Source organism: Antedon bifida, chromosome 4, assembly GCF_963402885.1.
Source record: "Antedon bifida chromosome 4, ecAntBifi1.1, whole genome shotgun sequence".
Classification (NCBI taxonomy): domain Eukaryota; kingdom Metazoa; phylum Echinodermata; class Crinoidea; order Comatulida; family Antedonidae; genus Antedon; species Antedon bifida.
Genome location: NC_136229.1, coordinates 24,598,213 through 24,621,750, shown reverse-complemented (window position 1 = coordinate 24,621,750; position 23,538 = coordinate 24,598,213). Strand labels below are relative to the sequence as shown.

At 31.2% G+C, this 23,538-nt stretch overlaps 1 protein-coding gene across 3 annotated transcripts in view; it reads right to left on the bottom strand.

Annotated features, from left to right (window-relative positions):
• LOC144840549 (uncharacterized) overlaps positions 1-23,538 on the bottom strand; it is a 50,587-nt gene that overhangs the window by 16,886 nt on the left and 10,163 nt on the right. For all 3 annotated transcript variants that reach the window (XM_078696391.1, XM_078696393.1, XM_078696392.1), the window contains exons 8-24: positions 19,773-20,045; positions 19,169-19,391; positions 12,194-12,273; positions 11,613-11,811; positions 10,537-11,381; positions 8,453-10,157; positions 8,058-8,182; positions 7,164-7,303; positions 6,323-6,543; positions 5,714-5,893; positions 5,192-5,422; positions 4,679-4,861; positions 3,966-4,198; positions 3,654-3,773; positions 3,109-3,540; positions 2,631-2,750; positions 202-558 (exon numbers count right to left, since the gene is read on the bottom strand). In XM_078696391.1, coding sequence (XP_078552517.1) covers positions 202-558; positions 2,631-2,750; positions 3,109-3,540; positions 3,654-3,773; positions 3,966-4,198; positions 4,679-4,861; positions 5,192-5,422; positions 5,714-5,893; positions 6,323-6,543; positions 7,164-7,303; positions 8,058-8,182; positions 8,453-10,157; positions 10,537-11,381; positions 11,613-11,811; positions 12,194-12,273; positions 19,169-19,391; positions 19,773-20,045 — 5,667 coding nt within the window. The remainder of the gene's footprint in view (positions 1-201; positions 559-2,630; positions 2,751-3,108; positions 3,541-3,653; positions 3,774-3,965; positions 4,199-4,678; positions 4,862-5,191; positions 5,423-5,713; positions 5,894-6,322; positions 6,544-7,163; positions 7,304-8,057; positions 8,183-8,452; positions 10,158-10,536; positions 11,382-11,612; positions 11,812-12,193; positions 12,274-19,168; positions 19,392-19,772; positions 20,046-23,538) is intronic.

Below are 23,538 nucleotides of genomic sequence, written 5' to 3'. Positions count from 1 at the left end.
TAAGTTCATGTGTGATTTGATTGTAACTTTTAAAATAACTTAAAAACTAAAATAACGGTACAGATATGAAAATATAGAAAAGAACATTAAAAAAAGATTTGTAGGACAGCATAAAAAGCTAATTTCCATTGGAGTCCTTAGTTAATTAAGCAATAATTAATTAGAAATTAATTAAAAATGAAATTGAACAAAAAGACTCACCAGCTCCTCTGCAGGCTGACTTGACGGTGCCGGAGCTGGAGCCTCTGCACCAACTGGTGGATGTCCAAGAGCTGTGTCTCGACTACTGGTCACCAGTACCTCTTCCACACAAACTGGTGATGTCTCGCGCTCCTCCTCTGTGTCAGACTTAACAAATCTGCTCTGACTAGCAAGTTCCAATTCTTGTTGATCAATCTTCTGTTTCAGAAATTCAATATGCTCCTGAGACTGTGTGAATTGTTCGGTCAGATGATCGATTTCTAAGTTCTTCTCATCAATAAGTTTCTGTGCAAATTCTGGCATTGATTCTTTGCTTTCATAATTCTTTCTATCTTCTTCGGCATGTTTTAATTCATTCTATAAAAATAATAAAAACAATTATGAATATTTCTAATATGTATAATATGTATAATAAGGAAAATATTATTTTAAAAAGTATGTCTAATAACATTTTGTGCCTGTTAATTTGAATACTGTATACTGTACAGTGAAAAAAACACTGGGTAGTGAGAACAAATTGGAAAATAGTAATTATGTTTATCCTGTCTGTTGCGCGCAAAAATAATATTATGCTAAACATAATTTTCACTTCACAAGGCAAAAGGAAAAACATAAACACATCTAGTTTTTAAAATACTAACCTTTTAAAAACAACTAGAACGCTACAAAATACCAACAACAGAAGTGGATCTATCCTTCATACAACACGAAATAGATGCTTTGTTTTAATTTATCAACTAACTATATTAATTGCACCTGCTCTACAACATTACACACAACAGCACTGAGTAATACCATACACTGCCTTTATTAGCAACGTAAGCATATTGTGTTCTTTAAATATTGATTGGAATACAAATTAACTACAATACTGGTGTAAAAAAAGCACAACGTGGTACCAACTGAATTGATTTCCTTTGTTGTTATCATGCCATGTGGAATTGGTATTTTTAAAATGAGTATCATTGATTGGTATTTTAAAAACAATGACATTGAAATAAAGACACTTGTACTAATATACAGTTTTGAAAATACACTAAGAATAATCCGAACATGGTAATTGATTTCTTTGGTTCCATGTGGAATACTAGGAGTATTTTACAGTGTATCCGGTAGTCAACATAATTTCATTTTGGCATTAAAATATATAACATACACTAAGGAATATGGCATTAAAATATATAACATACACTAAGGGATATGGCATTAAAATATATAACATACACTAAGGGATATGGCATTAAAATATATAACATACACTAAGGGATATGGCATTAAAATATATAACATACACTAAGGGATATGGCATTAAAATATATAACATACACTAAAGGACCATGTCAAAATCATTCTAATGCACTTACTGCAGTAACTATATTTTGTATCTCTTTAACCTGATGCTATTTGTTTTTGTCATACACACTGTTTATTTTACAGTAACTTCTACATTGAACACAATAAAATCATACATTATTTCAGTAAAAAAATGTACTTTACTGCATTAACTGCAGTAAAATAATTTTAAACTGATCTTTGTCTATTGCTATTATTTTGTTAGTAGGCCTACTGTAGATTTGTTTTTAATATTATTACATAAAACAGAACATTCAATTCATTAGTTACAGTTATAGTTTTAAACATATAGCTAATTTTAATACTGGTCAAAAACATTTTTAAAAAGTAATTCCAAAGACAAGGACAACTTGAATAACATAATAGTAACAGATATTAATAACATTTTCACATTAGGTTAAAGAAAAATTCTTTTCCAGAATTTGTGGGTCGAAACTAACTAGGTCATAAATACCATAATGTGATATAGGATTGTAATTGAATAATAATTCAACTAAATGAGCAACTAATAATTCAACAAAATGAGCTTGGACTGTAAATGATTTTATAGTTTTGATAAGTGTTTTATTCATACTCTATTATAAGGACATTAACTAATTAAGTATTAACAGACAGAATAAAAATTACTTTAAATTAACTCAATACACAGTTAAATTAGTATAAAATGAAACTGAAAGTTATTAAGAAAAAAGAACATTGTGAAGAATAATGGTCCTTTGTCTAGTCACTGTTTATTATTATTCATATTTACATAATCATGTCATTGCTGTATGTAATTAACATAATGATGTCATAAAGTGGTGGTACGATGCTCATCTTCAAACCTCAATAGTATTGGGTTAAAATCTTGCACGGTTGTTATTTTCCTTTTCTCCACATTCACACACGATTCTCTTTACCGCATTTTCAGAATTTTCCTATGACATTGAGAATCTGGTAACATCCAAATTTGTAAAGAATCTTTTCTAATTCTCCTTAATTGCATGTTCCCACAATCTATCTATTGTTAAGAATGTTAGCCTCTTTATTTGAGACTATAAATAAATATAAAGTATTCGTAGTAAAACACCACTTACCAGTTTAGCAGAGTGTTCGTTTTTCAATACATTTAGCTCCATTGATAATTGTTCAATCTGTTCATTCCGATTTAAAACATCATCACGTAGTTGATCTAACTGTTCTACTAATTCATTTATCTGAAACAAAGAAAAAAATGTATTTAAATACCTGGCCTACAGTAATTTATCGAATTATAATGATAATGAAATTCATTTGGTTGTGGATACAAAGATTCATAAAAACGTTAAAAAAGTATATAAAAAGGGAAGCACAAGCTCAACAATCATAATAAACATTTAAAATATGTTATCTGTATCAATGATCTGGGTCTCATTCAAATTTAATTAAAAATACAGAGTCAAATTTCCCAGAATAAAATAACCAGAATAAACAGCTTATTATTATTCTATTTATAGATTTATCCATGACTAAAAATTTGGTCGAAAAATTGTACAGTAAATGTGGCAAAAAAATGTGGTCATAACCAAAGCTTACCTCTTTCTGTTTTCTTTCACCAGCCTCTTTCTCTGTAGACAACTGCTCTGCTAACGATGCCATTGGAGGACTATCATCCTGAGCTGGTGCAAGATTCGCATGCTTGATGACCTCTAGTTGTGACTGCAATCCTGACAACTTGATCAGACTCTCTTGCAGTTGTTGCTGGAGAACCTCTTTATCATGTGTCAATTCGTCTTCTACTTGTCTTAGTTTTTCTATTTCTTTTTCTAGTTCTTCTTCGTGCTCTTGATTCTGATGCTCAACTCGTTTCTGTTGGTCAAGTTTCTGTTCAAGTTCCCGCAGCTGGCTCGCGAGTTCCTGCGAGGTTTCTTGCTTCCAGCAGAGATCCGTCTCCAACTGCTGAATCTTCTCGTCCATCATATGTTGCAGGTCAACTTTCTCGCTAAGTTCATCCCGAAGATCTTGCAACTATACATTTCAAAGTCATTTAAAGTTAGGAATACAAACTTTAGAAAAATGATATAAAAAGTTTTGCTAAAGAAAACAATATTCTAAAATGTATTTTTAATAATTTTAATTACCTCTTTGACAAGATGTTCATTACTAGGCGCTTTTTCACCTCGGTTCTTCAACTCATTCTCTAAATGACGAATCTCCTTCTGAAAATCTTCACGTTCTAATTCTCGTTCAGTTGCTTGTTCCTTTATAAAAAGAAATGCAATCACCAGGAAAGATTTAGATAAAATATACACATAATAATTTCAGTAAATGTTTGATTTCCTGTCACCAAATATAAACACTTTGCTTTAAATTTTTTGTTTATTTACTTGATTTTAAAAATGATTCTATTATGGTTGAACAATATGAATAAAGAACAAACAAAAATGTCTTACCCCAAGGAACTGCTTGTTAGACCGCTGTTGTTTCTGAAGAGACGCCACTTGTTTATCAAATTCTTCCTTCTCCGTCTTCCTCTCTACCAGCAACTTCTCAGTCTTTGTTATCTGTTCTTCAAGCTGCGACTCCAGTAGGTGAAGCTGCTCCTCCTTTGAAGTACGGTCCTTCTGAGATTGCTGCTCCTGCCATAGCTTCTCTTGACGCAGTCTGCTGTTTTCTTCTATCAAACCTAGTAATCAATACATTTATTTAAATTTATCGCATACATATTTAATAGATATATTTTCATCTATTAAAAATATATTCATCTATTTATACAGTCTACTCTTGGACTGGATGGGTAAATATGTCTGGTTTTCGATAAATTCTAGTATTCTGAATGTGTTTTTATTGATAACAATGAATTTGGGACCATTTGAACTTTAAGAAAAGTCTGGTTTTGGGAGAATTACCAGTTGTCAGAGAGTTCGGTATAGGGATAGTAGTATACTGGATTTATCATATATATATTTATTTACAATTACACATAATGTTGCTTGTGCTACTTCGGACACAATCTGATGTTTTTCTATATTTTGGGTTTTTTTTTTTCAAATCTAGTATTTAAGGCATTTAAATGTATCAGATAAATATTGTATTTTGTACTTGTATTATTATTACTATTACAGTTTCCCTTTTTCAAAATTAGTTATTTTTAAATGTTTCTTACCAAAACCATCATCGCCTATTTTTTCAGCCAATGCTAACTGCTGCTCTTCTAGTACACGTTTATCCTCAACAAGTTGATCCCTCTCTTTCTCAAGTTCAGTTACCTTAAACAGTAATGTCTCCAATTGTGGATGTTGATTGCCTTGCACTTTACTTAGTTCATCGGTGTATCCATGTAATAAGCCTATTAAAATAAAGTTTATTTAAACATTTTATTTTATAAAAAAAAATTACATGCACAGAAATAATACTAGGCTGGTTAACTCCCCTTATCTAGTCATCCATTCATACTGATGAAGAAAATCTCTGGTTAGAGATTACCCTCAACATTGTTAACATCACTTTTTTAGAAAAATAATTATGATTTAAAAAGTATTCTTTTATGTCTACAAAATTAGTACTGGGTTTGTTTAACTCAACCAGTCTCCCACTCAAATAGGTAAAGATGAAGACATTCTATTTAACAGTAGTTATATTTATTTAGCATTCTTTACTGCAGCTACTGTTGTCTCACCCTGAGTGCTATCCAGCTCTCTGCTGACTCTCTCTTTCTCTTCAACTTCCTCTTTCACTTGTTGCATTAACTGCTGCTGGCGATCTCTCATCTGGTTCAGTTCATCTTGGCTGCTCATAGTTGCGTTCAGTAGCTCGGTCTGCATGCCACGAGCCTGATGGAGCTGCTGTGTGGTTGCTGCCATCATCTCTAGCAGTTTCTCAACGGCTGACTGCAACCGACCATTAGCGCCTGCAATAAAAATATGTATGTTGATTGTATCCGGGTTGTCTGTAATAGTCAATATTTATGCTTGCATTCATATACAGATTACATCTTCATTCTGATTAAATCTTTTTTCCTTTTGTTTATTTATTTAATTTCCACAAACACATAAACACAATCAATTTTTCAAGGTTGATATTAATAAGACTATCTAAACTTTTTCATACATTTCTGCAATTGTATTGTGTAGTAGCAAATAAAAAAACAAACAAAAATGAACCAAAAAGCTTCCACATTTAAAGGAACAGTTTAGCTTACCCAAAACAAGTTCTTCCCCCTCAGCATCAAGGTCTGGCCCAGCAAAGATGCTCTCTGCAAGTTGTTGAGATAACTCTAGGCCCTCATCACTGTAGATTGACGCTACACTGGTGTCCTGCATACCATCTGGAGAGGGAGATTCTCTATGGTGATGGCCTCCAGTAGGGGACAATGGCACACCTGAAAGATAGTAAAAATATACTGGTTTAAACAGTCAGTTTCATGTCAGTCGAATTCAGAGACATTTTTGTTGAGAATTTGTTTTTAAAAAATCGATCACCTCGGCATAGGCCTCGAGGCTAGGCCCACCTCTGTTCAAATGTTAAATTATACACTGGGACTGGCACAGGGAAATGCTTGTATGAGAAAGTGATCGAAAAGTCAGTGAGAGATTATACCCAAGGTGGGACTATACCCGAGGAACTATATATATGGTATATAAATATAATTTCTTGCAGACTTTTCATATTCTAAAGTAGCTACTTGGGAAGAAAAAAAAGAGTAATTATCTTCTGAGTATGAAAATACAAAAAGATTTAAGTTTAATTATCCAAATAAATGCAAATTCAAAACAAAAAATTGTTTTTAAAAATGTCACACAACTCCTACCTCCAAAAGCTCCAAGTCTTGAATCTTCCCCTTCTGCTGGTGATCTACCTTCCGCACCTCTGCCCTCTTCTCCTTGCTTCAGACTCTCAGATGTCTTCTCCTCAGCTGATGCCAAGAGTTTAGCAAGTTGACGATTAATTGTGTCTTCTGTTGCCATAGTGACCTGAATTGATTGGCTGAGCACTTGCAAAAGATGATCATTTGCTTGCTGTATTGAGTCCCTATTGAATACCATATGAATTATGTTTATAAAATTACTTTTCTAATATCAAGTTATTTGTAAAAAGTAACTAAAATAAATTTAATTAAATAATAATAAAGTTAGCTTAATAATAAGTTATGGTCCCTAATTTATTTAAGGTCGTTGTTCAACCTTGATGGGATATTGATGTAGGAAAAGGGGCTTAAAGCAGAGTTACATTTTATCTACTGTACTATGTAAAGATAACATTTTAGCAAATATTCTTTTATACACCTAATTAGAAACCGCAGTTAACATTACATGCAATATGTTCTGCGTCAAGGAAATATACAAAACTATCTTGAGACCAAATGGGAAATTCAACCAACAGACAAATTCAAAGATAAAAATTATGATGTAAATATGGTAATTGGTATAAAAAATTGACCAAGCAGTAGTATTAACTGACTGTAGAAGTATGTAGGTTGGTATAGTAGCTTTAGCTTGGTGTAAGATTGTTTGCCTACTAAGGTTATGATCTTCGGTTCACATCCTGTCCTTAGTGTTTGGTTTTAACACACATATTCATTGCATACTGTGTATTTGAAAATTATGTACGTGGAAATCATACACAACATTTGAAAAAATGGTCTTCCCTACCTCTCGCCATTTAACCTGTTAAGGTCGGCACGTAGCATGGCTAATAAATTATCACTTTCTTGGTTCTCACGTTCCCGTCTGTTAATTAGCGTGTCATACTGTTTTGCTTTCTTTAACAGTGTGTTATTTTCCTCAGTAAGCTGGGGTAGCAAAAAAATAAATAAATTGTTATGACTAAGTTTCAATAACTATCCATTTGGAATGTTCCATTTTTGGGTCTTGTTTAATTTCAAGTCAAAACTGAACATAGCTTCATACATATAAATAAACACGATATATATTATGCTTTACAAACTAAATGAAAAACATTATTTAATTTAAGTTATGACAAAATATTAAATTGCTTGTAAAATTGATCCCTGTTTGCAAAATGGTACAATCCAATATTGAGGAAATTGGTGATTATACTTTGTATTGGGACAGTAATAATCTGTGTAAGGAGGAAACTTGTGAGGCGTCTGGCCATCTCATAAAAATATTATGGTATTTTGTAAAGTTTCAACGTGACACCTCTCATTTGAGACTAGATCATATTAATCAAATTTGTTTTAATTAGTCAAATTAGCTTTTAATTTACCAATTAACTTTACTAAACAGTTTACTTTCTGTGTAGTGCTTTTCCAATATCCCAATTAGGGATCATGTCAGAATTATCATACTGTAGTAACTACAGCTGCAATAAACCGTGTGTATAAATTAGCTAAAAACTAAATATAATTACTGCAGTAACTGGAGTAGAATAATTTTGGCACGGTTCCTTACAAACAACATAAACCTAAAGTTTGAGGATTTGTTGTGGTGTTTATTGAAATTACACCATTAATTTACTTGTTCATTTACAATTATTTTTTTCTGTTGCATAAACACCCAAAATCACATATACTGAAGGCTTACTTTATCAATTTCTTCACCAATAACAAGAATGTCCTGCGCATGACTTTCATTGAGCTCTTTGACTTTTTGTTGGAGTTCTTGCCGCCATTTGGCTTCAGTTTCTTTTACTTGAGCATCCAACTCTCCTATGAAGTATTATGATTGAATAATAATATTGATAACGTAAAACTGTTATAATTCATCTATTTAAAGCTTTATCTACACATCAAACTAGTTTGACAAAAGAATATGTGTCCAAATATGGTAGTGATATGACATCATGTCCATATATGGGCACATCATATTTTGTTGTAACATAAAGTTTGGTAGTGTAGCTTACAAGAAAGCCAAGTTATTCAAAATTTATTTTACCAAGCATTACTTTCCAATTCTGAAACAAATTCTATAACAATTACCTTTTTCTCTCTGGTGATCTTCTTCTAACCGTGCCATTGCATCTTCCTTCTCTTCTTCATGCCTATTTCTTAGCTCTTCAGCAAGCTCCAACATTCTTTGATCATAATCCTTCTTCAGGTTCTCAATCTCTAAATCATTGCCTGCTTTTAATTTCAGAATCTCTTGCTCCTGTTGTTCCTCAAGCCGCTCAATATCAGCAGTTTTTTCTTTTGCAAGCTTTTCGGCGAGTTCTGCAAGTTCACGTTCATGAGCTTCTTCCAAATCGAGTTTGAAGCGATCAAGATCTTCATCCGATCCCATTGACATTGCTACAAGTTTATCTTCATACTCTTTCTTCAAAGCTTCCTTTTCCATCTGAAATCTGTTCTCTTGTGTAGTTAAATCTTCTTGGTGTGAAGCTACAGCTTCTTCAAATTTGGTCATAAGTTCATCAATTTCCTTTTGACATTCTTGTTCTGTTTGCTCTTTAACGTCTTTTTGAACACGCTCCAATTCATTTTTATGTTCTTCTTCTAATTGATCTGTTACAGCCCGGAACTTTTCCATGTGTAATAATATTAATTCATCCTTTACTCTATTCTCATTTTCAATAAGTTCTTCAGCATGCTTTGTTTTTAGAAGTTCTAAGGCATCATCAATATCCTTAACATTTGCTAATTCTTGTTCCATTTTTCGATCAAGTTTTTCTTTCTCCTCTTTTAATTTGTCTTGAAAATCTTGGTCAACAGCATCTAACTCTTTGATATGTTCATCTTTTATTTTTTCTATTTTTTCTTCATATTCTTTCTGTAGATCCTCTCGTTCTTTCACAAACTTATTTTCTGTTTCTTTCTCTAAAGTATCCATTTTTATCTTTGTTTCAAGTTCATTTTGTTCTTTGAGATCTTCAAGTTCTGCCTCATGTTCATTCCTTTTCTCTTCAATTGCTTTATTTTGTTCATCAACAAAGTTATCAATCATTCGCTGGTGATTAAGAGCTAAGTCTTCTATTTCTGACATTTGTCGTTCTTGCATTGTTCTTGTCAACTCTATTATTTCCTCATCCATAGTTTGCTTTAATATATCCAACCTATTATCATATTGTTCAATTAGAGCTTCTTTCATAACCAGTATCTCAGGAGCTGTTCCTTCTTTCACACTCTCTTTAAATTCATCAAGTTCTGCTGATTTGTCTAGCAAATCTTTCTCAACTCTTTCAACATTGTCTTTTATCTGTTCCTTTAGTTCAGTAATCTCTCCTTGATGCCTCTCTTCCATACCTTTGACAATTTTCTGCCAATCTCCATCTTCCTCTTGTTCTTTACTTCTTGCCAGTTGTTCAATTTCCTCTACCCGTTGAGCATTCTCAATAGTTAATTCTGTCACAAGAGCTGCTGTGTTTTCAATAACACTTTCCTTAGCCTCATTCTTAACTTTATTCAAATTTTCTTCATATCGTTCCTTAATGTCTTTGAGTTCTTCAAAATGTTTAGATTCGCAATCTGCAACTGTTTTTCTAACCTCAACTTTTGTCTGAAGTTCAAACTCTGTTTGAACGGCTTCAAGTTCAGATTGGAATTCATGTTGCAAATCTTCTCGTAATTGGTCTAATTCCTCTTTGTGTTGATGTTGTAGGTCTTCTTTGAGTTGTTCTAACTCTTGTTTGTGTTGTTTGTCTGCCTGGGCATCTTTTAAATAATACTCTTCTTTTATGTCACGTTGAATCTGAAAAAAGTATTAAAGATTAAACATCGATGGATAAAGACATTAACTGAATTATGTTGAAAAATACTTACTTAGCTTACTCTAATCCCTTTAATGAGTTCTATTCTTTATAATTTAGCTTAGCATGCATTATGGATAGTTCCCATATGAATTCACTATGACATACCCAGTAGTTGAATATAGGTGTTTGCTACTCGAACATACATTGTCTACTTCTTGTGTTTTTTATAGACTTTGTTTCAAAAATTTAAATTATTACTGTTTATTGGAGAATTTGTTTAAATGATGTCAATATTTAACTTTAAGAATTATGGAATTATTTTTAATTAAAAAAAAACATTGATTTAATCTGAGTTTGGTTTAAATTAAATCATTTTACCTGTTCAGTTACTTCTTCCAGTTGTCTTGCAGCCTCTGCTGCTGACTCCAGACGTAATTTAACCAGTTGTTTCTGGTGATCATCTAGTAAACTTTGACGCAATTCTTGCAACGCTTCTTCACGCTCTTGTGCAAGATCATGTTCCAGCTTTTGAATCTTAGATTTGAACATATCCTTTGTACTATTCAAATCCATTTCGTATTTCATATCCATCTGGATCTGTTGTTGAAGCAGACTGTTCTGGTGTTCTTTCTCAAGAGCAGCTTTCATGGCATCCATATTTTCCTTAAACTCTTCATTTAACTTCTCCATCACCTGTTCCTTCATCTCTGCTTCAATCTGCGTGAACTTTGGAGGTGAGACACGTGGAGCAGGAGGTTCTGGTTCATCCTCTTCACTGTCTGAGAGATGAACCAACGTCATCATGGATGTGTAGTTCCGTTTCTGTGCAGGAATTCGGTAATTCTCTTCCGGTTCATTATAAACAGATTTTCTTTGTTCATTTTCTTTCATCCAAATAGCTTTATTTTCTTCAAACTTTTTCTGATAACTTGACTTCAACTCTACCAATTCCTTCTGATGTTGATCTTGAAGAATATTGAGTTCATCTTTAGCGACATCTCTTTGTTGTTGTAGCTCCTCTTCTAGGGCTTGTACTTTCTTCATAACATTCTCTTTGTCTTGAATAGCTAGATCATGAGCTTCTTTTATTTGGTTATAATCTTCAAGGTTGGCCTTTTCCTCCATCTTTGCTTTTGATTCAGATTTTTCAAACTCTGTCTGCAACATTTGTCTCAAATCTTCCATCTGTTCTCTGTGAATTTCTTGAATATTTCTCCTTCCCTCTAAACAATTGAACAAAATTGTAAGTTATTATTTTTTGTTCACACGCAGATCATAAAAAAGCATATATTGAGCAGTATAAAATATGTTAAAGCTAATATGACAGCTACTAATATTTCTAATCATTCAGTCAAAATTATTTATGGCCTTTGTAATAATTTGATTACAATGTTATCACGTCAAATTGTACTGCAGTATCTGCAGTAAAGAATGTTTTTGTAAAATAATTATACCTTCTGCTTGTTCCACAAGAAGCTCTCGTTCTTTAAGCAGCAATTTTATGTCAACTTCATACTCTTCTTCTTTGGCTTGAAGTTTTTCGGTGTACTCTGATTCTGTTTCTTGTAGTGTCTTCTGAAATTGTTCTTCCGTTTCACGGCGCAATTTCTCTAGTTGGTTGATATATTTCTCATCCCACTCCTGTGCTAAAGTCTAATAATAATAAACATCACCACATTATTACATAATACTTATTATAGTACAGTAGTTAACAGTTGATTAACAAAATATTAATTAAGTTGATCTAGAGACTTCAGTTCAATTTTTTATATTTTTATTTATTACTCAATCACACACTTGTTTATGTCAACAAGACCAGCCAATTCTGGCTTATGAGTGATAAAAACAGATAAAAACATCCAACAAAAATAACAAGTTTTAACAACAGTGTGTAAACTGCTACACTACTGATTCAGTATTCTTGCTCTGAAGTTCAAATTTGTTTTAAATTATTAAAACCTTCATCCCTCTGCGTTGAAAAGCAAAACCTAATTTTATCATAACAAGCATATTTTTAAATTAAATATAGACAAACCTCAATAGTTTTGTTGTGCTCATGACTGAGCCGTTGTTGGAGAAGATCAACAAGTTGTCCTGAACTGGCTTCTGCTTTATCTGTAAAATGATAAAATACAGAACAAAAATATGATTCTGAAGTACAGTAGAATAATTCAATGGGCAAATACAAATTTCATACAGTAACATTTTATGTTTACTATGTAACTACTGTTGGGGCTGACTGTACTATACTGTAGATCATTTTTATTTTAATAAACTATTACCATTTTCTACTGAACTGAGTATACAGTAATGTATTTTATACTACTGTATTTAGAGGAGTTTTAGTTTATTTTGTACAGCATAATTTTTAATAAGGCAATTTACAAAACCACAGTTACTGTTGCACTGTACTGTACTAGTGCATTTTACGAACTTTCTTCAGTACTCTATTAAAGTCTAAGTTAATATGATAAGTATTATACAAAATCTCATCTCTCCTGTTAACTAACTCTTACATACCTGAACGCCTAAGTACCCTATCCTAAATGCTATTTACCTACAAAATACAGTGTACAGTATGTGCTTTAAATTAAAAAAGTATCTACTTTTTTTCTTATTTCAAGTCACACAGTATTCTTAAAGACTTATCAGACATGGACATATTGAAATTGATTGTTCAATTTATCCTACAGGTGTGCAAATACACAGACTGTGTAAAGCATCAAACAAAAGTGAACATATCAATATACAAATATACTGTATACAAAAATAATGTCTGTCAAAAAATGATAAAGAAATCCGTCAGACAAACATTTCCTGAAAATATGAAGCTTCACTGCTAACCCATACATAACCTTTATATTAGAGACAGTATGCTATGCTAACGGGATATTATTGCTTGTTAACATTGATCTAATGAATTGACAATTTCTACTGTAAAAATTTAGTAATCATATCGCTATGGTAACAATATTATCCATCACTATGGTAACAATAGGCAACATAAATTGAAAGAATCTTCAGAATTCAATGTTTATAATATATACTGTAGTAACATGAATTTTGAAAGAATAAAAAAACATTATGTGTTTATTAACATCTTATTCAAGGCCAACCGATACATTGTATACAATGGAATATTCATTTTGAATTTTCATTATGAATCTGTACTGTAGGCCTACTACAGTAAATAGTATGCTTAATTACAGTACTTTAAGAACATATCAGGCCTTGACTATATAATTGGGCAAGATATAGAGGATGGGGAAATTGCCAGAATATAAGTATTATTATTAATCATTAACAGGACACCAACAAAGTATTCACTTATTAGTGTGTCCCAAATGATGAATTCTACTGTAACAATACAACACAAACACAAATACATCTTTAATACTAACAGTAAAAATATTAAAAGAAATACAGACTAATATTATGTTCAAAAATGCATAGTATCAAATAACAATACACAATCAAAATAATTTTGTGAATGGTTGACTGATTCAATATTGATTTGTATTGATTACAAATCAGTGTACTGTATAGAAGTTAGCAGTAATAACAAATAGCTGTGAAACCGTGTCATGTACAGTAAAAAGGTCTTTATCATGTCATTAACAGTTACAATATTAGGTTATTGTACTGTACCAAAAAAATAAATAATTGTGAAATGTATTAGAAAGGAAACTGGTACTATACTGTAGTGCCACGGTGAGGTACGGGGGTATTGCTAAACACTGCAAACCTTAAAAAAACCTTCAAGACCAAATAAAAATGATTAAAATCATGTACTGTACATACTGACATTTTGACAGATGTACAGTATTCAAGCAAGTTGGACCATACTGTAAATCATTCAATCATTTCTATTTAGTTTCAATGGGGTTTGCTGTGTTTGCTCTTCTCTGAGAAAATGGTAATCATACTTTGGTATACTATACTATGGGGCATTTCCATGAGAAATTCTCAAAGTACTGTATCATAAATTCTATACCTTTCCTGCATTAAATTTATAATTATATAAATGAACAAAAAGAATTATTACACTTGTTGAGAAAATGTTGACTGTATTTGGTAAGTCGATTCTACTGTACTGTATAGTAATGGAAGAGAAGGATATTTTTACACTTATTCCCATAATGCACATTTTTGTGCGCACATTGTGTGTAATTATTAATATTATTACATTGCAGATCATGGTTTTGGATTTGTTTTCACTTTTTCCCCTTTGGCGGAGGGACGTCTTCAATTGCAATTTTTATTTATAATATTATTAATCAGTGACACATGTCATATCAAGACTATTGTATAGGTGGAGTACGATGATTCACATTTTCTCAACAGAAATGAACAGATGGAATACTGTACTTGAATTATACTAAAGTTAGATCCACAAAATAGAAATAAATTTAATAAACAACAATTAATTACTGATTTACACTAAAGAAAACCTTTTTACTAATACTAATCAAATGAAATCATTCATGAAAATCTAGTAGTTATGCTTGTTCGGTATTTAAGACAACAATACCTAGTAATATCTAGCTTCATTTGTTAAATCAATAACAAACGCCTGGCCGGGCACTCAAGATTTCTTATACAGTACTACAATCAGTGTATTGTATCCAATTATCACTGATTAACTAACTGTAAACATTTAACTATAAGAAAATTGTATGTCCCTTGATGAGTTCTCCAAGATGATGGTTCCTAATTAATTTGTTTTTTATCCAATGCATAATGTACTGTATGTAGGCCCAATTAATTTGAACAGCACATCAGATACCAATGCAGTATGACTCATTGAGTGGGCAGAACCTATTATAATGGTATAGTACTAAATTCTGTAGTTAAAGGCTTTTTTAGAGGGGATATTAATATTACTGTAGGCCTATATTTTTATCAATTTTAAAGGATAGTTATTCCATCTGACCACATAGGCCTGGTCACTTTATTCTTCATGTTTCTCCAATATTACTGTTCTGTATAAAGCACAACTGAAAACTGGCAGTAGGCCTACCTGTATTGACAAATATGTTGATATAATTTCATATACAGTAACAAAATATATACAATCAATCAATACAATATAAATCCTTACATAGAATGTGACTGTCATAGAATCTGGTAGTACCTCACCCCTGAAATAGGGGGTAAGGTTTGCCAACTTTACTACTGTCTTTTTAGTACTGTACAACTAATTTATCTAAAATAAACTGTTAGGCTGCTGTATATATTCAATTAAACGCATGTTATTAATTAGTTGCTCAATGTAGCAAAATATACAGGTAGGTATGTACTATTATATGCCCTAGGCCAGGTTTTTAGATTAATTATTATAGTTTTGAAAAGCATAATTAATAATATTGAATAATCTCTAACAGATGTCATTTTTGCTATTTTCATATGAATGACCTTAAATTCTGTTTTCAATCAAAACAACCTGTACTGTACCAACTGCCATACATAAAGTTTAAAAGGGTTACTGGATATAATCATAATCAATGATTTTAGTCTAACTGTGTATTTGTAGGCCTAATCAACTTACATGATGGATGACTGAAGCCTAGCTAGCTAGCAGCAGAAGCAGTATCATCAGACCCTACTACAGTGACACAAGTAGAAACAAGGTTTTGGCTCCTTATAAACTCCAACGCCTGTAAAAGTGTATGTTGATGTGTATTCCTTTCTAGGCCTAGGTTGTCTCATGTGTTAATATCTACAGTACTACCAACACCAAGGCCATATATCACTGTTGTTTAGGCTGATGATGTGTGGCAAATATCTTGTTGTTATGCTAATTCAAAAAGACACAGGCTGGCTTCACACACAAAATCTCATGTTAGCTAAATGGAAGGATCCATTATTCTAGTGGGTGAAATTAATATTATTTTGATTTTAACCTAAAAGCTTTACATTCATGGTTGAATAATGGAAGGTCAATTTAAAGACAATAACGTTATGTATGGTATCTGTAAGTAATACTGTCTTATGAAAGAAAGCCCTACTAAAGAAACATTTTCTAGTGTTGGTTATTTATCATCAATACCCTTTCTTATAAATGGAACACAACCCTCCAATATTCTCCCTGATATGACATCATAATCAGGTACTGATTTTAAAAAAGGCTAATTTCTACTGATTAAATGATAAGAACAGTGGGCCTGTGCACATGATATTTATAACATTTCATTTCAGTTACAACTTAATTGGTTTCGACCTATGTTACAACAATTCAAATATAGCACAACAAGTGTCCACTTGGCATACAATACTGACCAAAGATGTCCTCTAACTAAGGAAAGGGAGGTGCTATTTTTTAGCAGAAATCTTTGCAATGAATCTATAAAAGCACTGCACAAATTTTTTTTTATTCCACAGACCTATGCATTCAACAGTGAGCAACTCGCTAATAATAATTAACCGTATGGATATACTGTTTTAGAAGAATATTGTGCTTATAAACTAAGTTGAGGCTTAGGGAGTGGAGTTGAAAGAGTCTTGGGTCGTAATATGACATGTGATAAATCAAATTTGGAGAATAACTTTAAAAAAAGATAATGTTTATTTGCTATGATAACATGAACACCTATAATAACTGATGGGCACTTCCTTTTAATATTGTAAACTTGTCTAGTGAGTATTTATTTTATGATTGGCAGTTAATCTATAAAAAATCTCAAAACAGTTCATGTAAAATATATAAATAAAAGAATTATCTTCACTTACATTTAGGCCGATTGTACACATACAATCTATTTACAATTGTTATCTGTTGAATCTGTTGGCATTTGTCTAAATTTGATATTACTGTTTAGTAAATGATTTACCATACTGATCAGAAATGGTGATATGAATCTGCAAATATGACCTATATGTCAAGCTACTTAGGTCTATTTACTTGTCTAACTGAAAGTTCTAAAATCTATTAAATTATGCGAAGCATTACAAGGAGAGATATTTGGAATCTATGTATGTATTACAAGAATCTTTTTCAGAAAAACATGGATCCAGAAATGTTGGGGACAGGGGAACCTAGTAGCTAAAAAAAACTATTAATAACAGTGTAATACAGCGAACAAAGACCCTGGTTTAGCACTCAGGGTGGTCATGCTCTGGGGCCCCGGTTTATATTAGTCAGTGAGAGCTCATAGCCGTTAAACACTGATTAATAACTATAATACAACAACTAAATTAATACATTTAACATTCAGATGGTTGATTAACATTTGTTTAGTTTATGGTAACACTGGATAAAACAAATGTCCAGATTGTAGAAGTGCACACTTCTAAATCTTCTAAAAACTGATTCATTTTCAGTAATTTAGGTAGGTATAAGATAAATCTAGCCTTTTTGAAAATGTTTATTTGGGATGATAAATTGATATTGACCAACGGAAATCCCATAAAGTGACCTTTAGGGCGGATATTTTGAGATTAGGTTCAGGAGATAGAGGGGCATAAAGATACACCATATGACTAAAAGTTGAACCTGTCACAGATTATAGGATTTGCAGCTAAATATAGACATATGTTTGACCTTCACCTTTCTACATTTTCTGCATATTAATTGTTAAATTATTGAATTAAAGAGGAATATTCTATATAAATAGGTAAATATTTAAAATAATATGTATATAATTAATATATATACAATTTAATATAATAATTTTTTTATATCCCTTTTTATTGCTTTTTCAATAAAACGTGTTTCATTTATATAATATAACAATATTGGTGGATGTATATAACTCATAAACAACTATGCACCAAAAAATATCATTTTTGTAACCAAAAGGAGCAGTATATATATAATATATATCAAATATATAAATATAATAATTTGCACTGGTGAAGGGCTAGTGTTGACTGAAAGCTCCGCTAATTTTTCTGGCTGTTTTACTTTATCGTTTTGATTTTAGCGTTTTGCTTATTTTATTTTGTATCTACATTGAGATCCAGTCACTGATAGTGATACCCACAGCATTGTCATTTTTTTCTCAGTAATTTGGATTTATATAAATATAATAAAATACTTCTTCAAAGGAGTTAGTTTCACATCCAGGATTGGATGCTTACTGTTAGCTAAATGATGTATCAAACATGAGAATAATATAGTCTACACACACACATTGGAATAATATAGTTTACCTACACACATGATGGAATAACATTTTTTTTTCAAAATCAAAATAGTTAAAGAAATCAAACAGCTCCCGGAAAGCAAATTCTCTTTATTATTTAGGCCTAATAATGTTGATATTTGAACTGCTCATCTATAGAACTGGAATTGAATACTGAAGAAAGATGCACATTATTGTAGTGATGTCTAAAATCTTAAACTCAATTAGGCTCACTAATCAAAATTAACATATTGGAAAGTGTCTAATCAATACACAATAGCTACTATAGAAGTGACTGCAATTTCTATAAGGTCGATCATTTTCTAATTGTGAAGCAGAATTTGTTATGAAATACTTTATTTCACAAGCACAGTATAGAAATCAATAGCTTCATAATTTAGTATAAAGTCAATAAGTAATTATACAGTTATAAAATAAACATTTGAGAATAAAATAGTGACCTTCAGTGACCTCTCTCTTAGTGCAAAGTACGCATCTATACTAAATAGTTTAACTGTATTTATTAATGCTTAAACGAGACAATATCCCATCAGACAGTAATATTATATCCTTATTATCTAAGGTGGGCCTATTCCTGAGACAGCTTGATAAGTGGAGGAATATTGTAAAAGCATGCATTGAGTCTTAATGTATCTCTGATAAGAATCGAACAAAATCCCTAATATTTGTCCATATAAATTACCCTTATGTGATGTGATGTAAAAATTATCATATTTTGAGGGTAAAATTGTTCAAAAGTTCATCTCACCCTTTGGAACAGTGTGTGGGTTCCCTCTCTTATATAAAACAAATCCCTTCTCAAAATCTTGTCTATGTAAATTAATTTCTATTTAAATTATGTGTAACAAATAGATATAAAGACTTACAATTGCTTTCTAGTAAGTCCTCTTCATGCTCCATTTTAAGCTTATCCAACTTCTCATTCCATTCTCTGTCAAGCTCTGACAGAACCGTTCGATGCATGTCCATAAGTTGATTTCTGACATCGTCAATCGCGATTTCTTTTTCATTTTGGAACTCAGCTTGTATAATTTCAATCTTTGTCTGGTGATGTTCTTCCATCTTTTCCAACTCAAGTTTAAGAGCATTCTGAATTTAAAGGTAAAAATATAACATTTTTCAAGCATGACAGCTAGTTTAAGTTTAAATCTCTGCTCTACACTAATGATCAGAGTGTGAACAGTGAACGCTTGTACTACACAACATCATAAATATCCCAGTGAAGTCGATTAAACTTTGTGTATGATTGGCCGATGTACACAATTTGTTGCACACTATGTCCAACTTTACGGATTTGTTTATGATGTATCGAGAGTGTCCCGGATTGCAACAACGTGCGATTATATGGAAATTTCATAGTGCAGATTACTGTGCTAAAGTGTGCAACGAGTAATCCGATGGTTCAAAGCCTTTTGTGCACAAAGTGATGCCTTATAGTGGCCGAGTAGTATCTATTTACCAATTCCTTACCTTATGAGCTTGTTGAATCTCTTCCTTCTCTATCTCAAAGGCTGCTTCCATTTTCTGTTTGACCTCATCAAAGAGAACTTGATGGTAGGAGTCTAGTTGACCCCTTAAGTTAAGCATATCTTCTTCATGATGTTGCTCCCACTCATCTCGCTCTCTATCACGTTCCCTCTCATGGACTTCTTTTACAGTGGCTACCTGCACCTTTCTTTCTTCCTCTAGCTTCTCCTTCAACGTAGCAACCTCACTTTCATAAGAGGATTTTAATTCATCGAGCTATATATATTGAGAAAGAATGAATATATAAATTGTATGCTTTTGCACCTTTTATTAATTTTTTATGAGTTTGTTTTAAATATTTATGTATGGTGAATTTCTATTATTATTATTATGTTATTATTTATTATTAATCTATTATGAATGTATTCATTTTAATTTGCGTATCAAGGATCAGCAAGCTGTTGAGGATTCCAATATACTGACCAGTTGGGTTTAAATTTATGGTCAATTAGTTTGTTCTTATGGTGGCACACACAAGAAACAACCGGTTCTATGAATGGGGTTGTTTTGTATAACAGTAATTTTGTATGTATTGTGATTGGTCCATGTGACTACTCTAACAAAAATATATCAAGTAAAATGAAATATGAACCAACATGAACACCAAAAAAGTCTACCAAAGGTGGAAACACAAAACATAGACCCAATACTACTACATTATGCACACAAACAACACATCTAATTAACGTGAATGAATGTTCCAGCTACCACAAGAGGGTGCTATACCTATTTGCTTTTTTAAAAAAGATGTTATCAAATAACATCAGATTGCCATTTGGTATAGTTAAACTGTACTCAGAACCATTTAAATGGTTTATTATGGTCCCACGTCAAATACATCATTGTTTGTGCTCTAGCCTAGCTGATGGTAAAAAATAGCACATATTTGATGCCATATGTGCAATGCAGCTCCTGTAATTGTTGTATTCTTTAATAAAGTGTTATCAATAACTACCAAAGCATTTTGAGGGTTTTCGAACATTACAGGGGTTTTCGGACTATAGAGGGGTGTCAGACTTTACAGGGGATGCAGACACATGAAAATAAAATACCAATTATAAGAATAACACACCAAATGGACAAAAAGTGTTGATGTAGAAAGAATTTCTGAATAATCTAAAGAATTGAACACTAAACTTATCAATCATTGGCATAGTGCAACCAGTGGGTGATATCCATATCAAAGTGATGATGGTATAAATGATGAAGATGTTGATGAAAGATAATAGTGATAACATGATATTGATAAGTATGATGGCAACATTGATGATCATAAGGTGATAAGGTGATGATGATTGTGTTATTGATGATGATGATAATGATGATGATAATGATGATGATGTAAATAATAAGATGTATAGGATAAAATAAGATGAAAAGATTGTCATGATAATTGGAATATAATGTTGATATATATTGATATCATTGATGATTTGACCATATCTAAATCAACAAAGCACAACTAACACATCTAAAACTGAACCAATAAGAATTTCTAAGAATAAAAATAAAACAATAATCCATATTAAGACAAACCATTACCACTAACCAACTAATTAATAAAATCCAATAATTCTTATCCAATAAAAAACACATTTTAAATAAAAATCATATTACAATTTAGGAAACTGATGAAAATGTAAGCCCTGTAAGAAAACGTTCAAAACCAATGTCTGGGTCAAGGGTCAAATACAAATACTGCAAAAAGAAAGGCACGTAGACGATTCATTTCACAGAATTATCATTTAATAATATTCTTCCTTCTTTCATGCATATCTGGCATTATAAACAATACGGTGGTTTAGTATATGATGTTACGTTGGATTATTTCTCAAGTATTGGTCTTTGCCAAATGCTTATTCTAAATTAAACTACATTTGAGAATTGGAACCAAATACTTTATAATATGTATCGGAAATTATTGGATACAAAATAACATAATTTAAATTAAATTAAAATAATTTAGTTTTCTCAACAATTTCTTTACAAACGAAATATAATTCATTTTTATTAAAATGTGTTTAATTTTATTTCAATTACTATTAATTTCTAATAAATTTCCAAAAATCAAAACAAAATTATTTAAATTTATTTCAAACAAAACATAATTTAATTTTTCTATTAACCAATAATTTCCAACTATCTCTATATTAATATTATGTATTTTTTTAAACATAATCATCATATATGCACACGTTTTTTTTCAATGAAATTAGTTAAATTATACATTTGTTTTTCACACAGTACTGTAATGAATGAAATCATGCAATAGTTGGTTTCAAGAATTAACATAAGCAAATGTAAGTTTAATTTTAATTTCCTAATAATTCCTCAATGCCTATTTTTATACTATCTCTGCTATGTTATTATACTGATAATTACATTATTAATCATTTTTAATGATTTTTATGAAAGAGGATGCATAATAAATGTTAGGAAATATTTCCTTTAAAAACTATATTTTTAAATATGTGTAAGCACCGTATATTAATATTTACAACTATAAACTTTACTTCTTAAGCTGTTAATTTTAAAGATGGAAGATAATATAGGAGAGTGTACTTTAGTATAATATATACATCAGTCTTGAAATATAAACATTTATACAACTTTTAATTATATAGAAATGCTGAACGTTTGTAGTTAAGCGGCCACTACTAGGTACCTGATTATCTTTATACCTTGTTAAGCAGTATTAACATGCAAATTAAATAGTCGTTTTAGACTATGTACAGTGTACAAGAGCTTTATAAAGATGAACATATTTGGACTATTTTCTTAGCTTTATGACAGCTGTCTACTTTCACACTGTATAGAATGAAACAGAAGCACTAATGAATGGGTTAGTAAATGATGAAATTATAGTACCACACTTTCGTAAACATTCAAACGAACAATTTTGAATTATTCTGCAACAGAGTTCAAACAGCTATTTTAAAAAGGTAAATAAAGTCAGCCAAAGCCAGTACTGTATATTGTTTACAAAAGTGTTTTAAGATTACAAAACAATTTTAATAAAGGCATCTATTATGGCTTATTGTTAGAAATGCAAAAAAACATAAATAAGAGACATGTACAGTAATGTTAGTGCACAGAAAAACAAATGTTAGTCTTTGTTAGTAATAACATTTAAACATAAAAAAAAAAGCTCACTGGACAAAATTACACATTTACATTTTGTTTAACCCTGTAAAGAAAATATGCAATTTTGCCCTCTAAACTAAATGTTAGTAACAGAAATATAAATTATAAAAACAAGATCACAATAAATTAATATTAAGCAAATGGATTTTGAAATAAATTTTATATTAATTTAAATTATTAATAATAAAAATGTACTGTATAGGCGTATTCAACTGTTAACTAGTGACCCACTTTCAGTGCTCACATGTAAACAACACAGAGTTTGAGGAGCTAGATCTGACAATTATCAGCAGCAAAGTTGAATAATGTCACCATCAAATTGTTTGAAATAAATGATTAATTTAATTTTGTTTAACTTAATATTGAAATCTTGTAACAAACTGTGTTAGTAAAGCCATAAAACATTACCATATAAGACCAAGTGTAGTCCATGAATGTGAAATTTGGCCAAAAAAATGGGATTATACTTAAATTGCATTAACAATAAATTTCTCTCAGACTTTATCCACAGTAGGGTGTGGTATTATATTAGAGCATGGGATACACTTGGTCATATACTCCTTTA